This window comes from Ambystoma mexicanum, chromosome 2q (assembly GCF_040938575.1).
Source record: "Ambystoma mexicanum isolate Mex_15411 chromosome 2q, UKY_AmexF1_1, whole genome shotgun sequence".
Lineage (NCBI taxonomy): Eukaryota > Metazoa > Chordata > Amphibia > Caudata > Ambystomatidae > Ambystoma > Ambystoma mexicanum.
Genome location: NC_090924.1, coordinates 468,485,634 through 468,491,703, shown reverse-complemented (window position 1 = coordinate 468,491,703; position 6,070 = coordinate 468,485,634). Strand labels below are relative to the sequence as shown.

General features: G+C 48.3%; 1 protein-coding gene across 1 annotated transcript in view; it reads left to right on the top strand.

Moving 5' to 3' along the window:
• The first annotated feature begins 2,142 nt into the window (after window positions 1-2,142).
• SDK1 (sidekick cell adhesion molecule 1) overlaps window positions 2,143-6,070 on the top strand; it is a 2,988,580-nt gene continuing 2,984,652 nt past the window's right edge. The window contains exon 1 of the mRNA XM_069647588.1: window positions 2,143-3,586. Within this exon, the coding sequence (XP_069503689.1) occupies window positions 3,016-3,586 (571 nt within the window). The 5' untranslated portion in view covers window positions 2,143-3,015. The remainder of the gene's footprint in view (window positions 3,587-6,070) is intronic.

Below are 6,070 nucleotides of genomic sequence, written 5' to 3'. Positions count from 1 at the left end.
ACAGTACCTGTGGTGGCTTTTGCCTTATTCTGAAGCGCTTGGGGATGCGGGAAGATTGTGCCCCTTTCCCAAAACCTTTGCAGCCGTCACTTCCCTTGGGGTATACAGAAGTGTTATGAACTCATTCACACCGGTTCCTCCACATCAGGCACTTTCTGCCATAGAAGGATGCCTAGCTTTTCAGTGGGTATTTATTGTTTCAGCTCCCTGCAGCCTGGCTATCTCATGATAATCAGCGGCCGTTAAGCCCCAGATGTATTTCTTTGTCATTTCATTAGGTAAAATTGATTTGACATAATTTCCTGTGATGTTATCATTATGCTACTTACTTTTTTTGAAACTTTAAGATTCCTACAGATTGCATAGGTTGCCTTCTCTGCATAGGTTTACTGTGCTGGGCATGGCTATGGGAGTGCATTATGTGCAGGAAGCACACACTACGATAACAGCAGCCCATACCTAACTTGAACTGTGGACCAGGATACTTACTATAAACTATGCCCTGTGCTCATTACACTTTGAGCATACCCCTTGATATGCCCTCTGATTAATGTGAGCCGGGGAACTGAGCGAGGCACATGGCCATTAACTAGGAGATTTAGTAAGCGAATTGCTCTACACGCACACGCGCACACACACACACACACACACAACTCCCCACTCTGTGACCTCATCGCTTCTGTGCCAAGAAAATCTTGACACCAGAAACGCTGGCATGTATGCAGGTGTTTCATCAGACAACTTGCAGTGGCTTCTCGCTAACGGACGATTCTCCACCACCAGCTGCAAAAACACCCCTGTGCCTGCCCTTTTATGTGGAAGATTTATATGCACCCGCAGCTGATTTGATCTGGTTTTCTTCATAAATGAGGAACATCGCTCCTAAGCTAACATTTCAGCGTTATGATGCCATTTGTTTAAGACCTGATTAAATGCGGATGTTCTTTAAAATTGCTTGATAATTTAATGCTAAAATCTCTTACTGCAAGACAATTTACATACATTATTTTTCCTGGCACAAAAAGCCAGTTTGAAAAATGTAACTATAGAGGATGAAAGGGTGTATCGCAGTACACGTTCTGACATTTCCCACCTGGACAAGCCTTACAATAATACGAAGCGAGAACGGCAACGCCCATTGAAACATACAATGCTGGCACTGCAACAAGCATCTCCTTGTGCTGCTTAGATTCCTAGAGCAGCTGCGATTACAACGCTCTCGACGTTAGGGGGCGCCGTGGGCACGAGCTCGCACTTGCCAGTTAACCATACTCTTTTCCTAGGCTGTAGGCGGTGCCGAGCCTGGGAATCCGAGTTCTCCCGACGCCCCTTCCCCCTTCCGCGTACTTGTTTCACTGTCTTGGTGGGTGTTGAGTTCTGACATACCAAAGTAGAAAGTAACGGTCGCCTCAGTTTGTCAACATTACAAACGAACATACATGCACCTGTTTTGTAATCACAATGCACGCAATGCACAGCTCCAAAACTGTTGGCTGTTGAATTTGACAGTGCGACAGGCTGTGTGAAGTGTGTGTGCCATTCAAAAAGCGAAGAGAAAAAAAAGAACGCATTTGGATGTTGATATAATATTGACTGCTATATGCTTATGTGAATTTTAATTGCTGACTTATGAGGGTGGCAGAGCAACACAATACAAATAAAAAGAACCCAAGAACACAAAAAAAGACATTTCTCATTTATATATACTGAAAATCATTTTTGCTATTATTAAAGCTAACCTCGCATGCAGTACCAAAGTGTTTAAACATTGACATTTAGGCTAGCTGTACGTGCATGACGCATTAGAAGTGAACGTTGAGGGGGGAGGGCGAGGTGCCACCTTTTCGCGCCTCTGCAGCATGGTAGTCGCGCGGATTAGATGTATCAATGTTTTATTCAATATTGCATGGCCGTCATATTTACTATGGACATAAACAGAAATGAGGCACGGGGGTCCAGAGGGGGAGGGGGCTGCGGGCGAAGCTGTTGCGCTTCCATGACTCGGCGCCTTTTTTTATTTTGCAAGAGGGGATCCCGCGCCTACTGCGCGTATATCTGTTAACGTGTTTTCTTTCCATCCACCTGGCGAGCCGCGTTCCTCGGCCCCGCTAGAGACGCAGCCGCCTCCTCCCGCACCTCCCAGAGGAAGGAGCCTCCCCCCCTCCCGCCAAAAGGGAGGGACCGGCCTCAGCTCTGAGGAGGAGAAGCTGCTGCCAGTCTCTCCCAGCGGCCGCTGAGAGGAGGCAGGTGCCGTGCCCAGCGTCAACACACAAACGCGCTTCCACTTCCCGCTTCCAATAGCTTCGCCGTGGAGTCCTTCCTCTGAAAAGACGCTCGTAAAAACGACAGGAACAGCGAGCCCGAGAAACTTTCATTAACGCGAGTGGACGTTGAAAGGTGGACCCACTGCGCGCCATCCTTTTTTTTTTGGAGACACTAAAGCACTGGGGCTGTGCGGTGCCTGCTGCAACCATCAACCGGCTTGCAACGTTCTGCAAAGTATCCCGCCCGAGGGGTGGGGGAGGTGGACGATGCATACTGCCCTGAAAATAATAAACATACTTTATTCTGCAATGAGCATGATAGCACACAATGTTTCTTTTCAGCTGCTGACACTGTCCGCGTTGTAGCAGCAGCAGCAGGACAGGTGCGTGCCTACCCGGGAGAGTGGAGACACGCCGTAAAACGGGCACGGCAAAGCTGTGGAATGAGCGTTAGGATTTAAGCTTGGAGCTTGTTTGTATTTATAATTTTTTGTACCTCAAACTCCCCGCCGTTTGGATGAGGTCGCTGTATTTCTTTGCTCTGCTGCTGAAGTTCAAGTGGGACCAGAAGAGACCGTGATGGGCAAGCGAAAGGAGTGAAACTTTGCCTCCTCTTGGACTGTCGGGATTAGGAGCTACTGGTTGCTGGGTTGTGCGACTGGGCATGTGATGGTGGACGTTTCTGTCATTGTTTTGGGGGGTGTTCCGTGACAGATATCTTTCTTGGCATTTTTTTTTTCAGGGACCATTCATGGCTCCTGTTGTCGAAGTGAACATGCCATGCTCCGGGCTCCCCTACTTTGGAAAAGGGAGTCACGGGGAGTGGGGCTCTGTTGCCGAGCACGGCGCTCTGGATATCCCGAACCTGGATGCCACCGACAGCAGAAACACAGCCTGTCAGAAATCTGCCCTCCTGAGGAATGGTGCTGCCCAGGGCTACGATAGAAACATGGGCACAGAAACCCAGGGAAAAGCCGGGCACGGGGGAATTGCTTCTCGCAGCACCCCCGTGCACATCCCGAATGCTTCACAGGGCAGGGGCGTGCATGCTGTGGACTCTCCTTGGCACATGGAGTGCACTGCCGTGCACACACGGAGTACTGTCCCGGGAAGTGATGTTCACGTGGGGAGTTCTGCTAATGGCTCTGCGAGGCACAGGAACGTTGGCGGGACACTGGCCAGACTGGAGATAGTCACTGGAAACGCTGTCCAAGACCAGAAGGCTCCGGGGAAATGCCCGCGGAAAGGTGTCAAGCGCTTTAGCAGGGGGTGGTGGGCGTTTCTGCTGCTCCTGCTCCTCGTGGGCCGTTCACTGGCTCAAGGTAAGACCTGCTTGCTGAACACAGCGGCTGGGCTGAGTGTTTCAAAACCTCGCTTGAGAGCCATTGAGAACAATATATCATAATGTATGTGCTTATTTGAAGGGGGTGGGGGGTTGGCTTTGAGCTGGTCTGTACATAAGGGCAATCGTGCTGACGGAACAGTATAGAGTACAAGATGCATTGAAGATTACGCTAACCAGGTGATGAGTAGTTAGGCGTTGGGAGACAGGGGGTCGAGCACCTACATACTGTTAATGCAAACGGACACACATTTAGAATATAGGAGGATGTTAAAAAACAGCCTGTTGTATTATCCTTACACAATCACTAATCAGCATTGTCCTAAAACGAAGTGTGCTCTATAGTAGGAGGTTGGTATTAGTAAACTAATGGTAGGCTGGAGCTCGGTGCACATGACACATGTTCGTGTAATAAAGTTTAATTCTTCCAGGCCTCGTGTTTGGGAAGCTACCACATGATTTAGAAATTTGCCACTCTCTCAAGCATAACATTTGACCATCTACAAGTAAATATTAAGTGTGGTCCCCTGTGATAAACCCTTCCTGGCCATGCTAGAATAAACTCGAGAGTGGGAATCACGTTGCAGGCGAGATCCGCACCTCCCACATGATGCGTGCACCCCTCCTTGTATGTCCCATGCCTGCCATTTCAAATGATCACCCGCTCTCTTGTTGCACAGATATCATAGCAACGGTTATTCACTTTCAGGTACATGTGGCGTAGAATGTAAAGTGTCATGTCTGTCATTTTGGAAGTGACACCCCGCTATAATTTACTCCATCTCTTCAGGACATTAAGCCTTCATATACCTTCCTTACAAATGTTCACCTGCACAAGAGAGCTAAAAGAGTAGATGACTAAGCTATCTAACAGTATCACACGGATAACTCGATGGACAGAACGGGGTCAAACTCGAATGCATTCTTGTTCCTAAAGTGATGCACTGGTAACGTTGTGATTTTAGTAAGTAAGAAGCTGAAACTAGACGTACAATTGTCATTTTATGTTCTCACAACTGTTATGCATAAGTTTGTGCGGCCCCTTCAAAACAGACTATGGTGATTAACTCATACGCCTGCAATCCTGAGACTCGCAAATGGTAGAATAAAGACAGGTCTACATACACCAGTGTGTACTGCAGAGCGACTAGGAGTCTCCAATGTAGGTGTGCCTGTGCGGCGTGACCCCCGATCCTTAGCCCTCTCATGGGGCCAGTGTTCTTCCCACTTGTGCTCGCGATAATGGGCGACGAGGTGGGTCATCTCCGTTTCACACATACAACAAAGTTTGAGTTAAGACGGCGGTCCTGGTGGTCGGCCCGCCTCTTTGCCTTCTGCTTATTCCCTGTGGACTTCCTCTTTTTGGCCACCCTCACTAGGGGCTCCTCGCGCCTTGAAACACTTGTGTATGGGCGCGTTATAAATGCCATATCATATCCCGTGCCAGTTGCAGTAGTCAGAAATCCTGGCGTTAATCATTCTCTGTCCATGGAAGAACATGTTAGTCTTATCTGTAAAACTGGTCACTACCACCTTAGAGTTCTTCATAACCTTTCAGCTTACCTCCCGACTCAATTGCCGGCATGGGTGGTTGCCGTTGTTGTGCTTAGCCTTATTGACTACTACAAACTTCTTGGCTCAGCCTCTTTTTCTTACACACCGGCTGAAACTTCTTCCGAATTCAGAAGCCTGTGTGGCTACAGGGTCACCATATGATGCACACATTTACTGTGTTACAGTCTCTCCAATGGCTCCCTTTCGCCAAAAGGGTCGAGTGGAAATCTTTGTGCATTGTCCACCGGGCCTTCTATGGGCCAGAGTCGGAATACTTATGTGACACATTTGTTCCTTATATTCCGAGGCGTTCCCTTTGCTCCCTGGACACTCGTTTGATTGTAGTTGCACGGTTCCTGCTGTCCATGGTTGGTGGACATGCCTTTTAGATCGCCGCTGATAAGTTGTGGAGCAACTTGCCGCCTGCTCTTAGGGGCAATGAAAACCACTACCAGTTCCGCTGGTCATTGAAAACCTTGTTGTTCCAACTTTTATCTCGGCTTCTCAGTACCCCTTTTCTGGTTTAGCGCCAAGATGCCTTCGGGCGAACATGTACTGTATACATTCATGTAACTTAACATAACATAACAGAAAGACTAGAGATGGGGTCTGATCCAGGTTCCAGTACAAGTATAAGGCATGTTAAAAGTTAAACCAGCAGAAATATCTTTTTAAAGCTGTTCTCCAATGCCAGCTATCCAGTTTAAGACATTTAGGCCCTCATTCCGACTCAGGCGTTAAGGGGTTTACGGCGCCGTAAACGGCGCCAACCCTTAACGCCTGATTACAAGGTTCCCTTTGCGGGATGGCTTTTAACGGCTGCTTTTTGCAGCCGTTAAAAGCCATGCCGCAAAGGGACCTTGGCGATAATTACGGCACCGTCATTTACGGTGCCGTAATTATCGCCTTT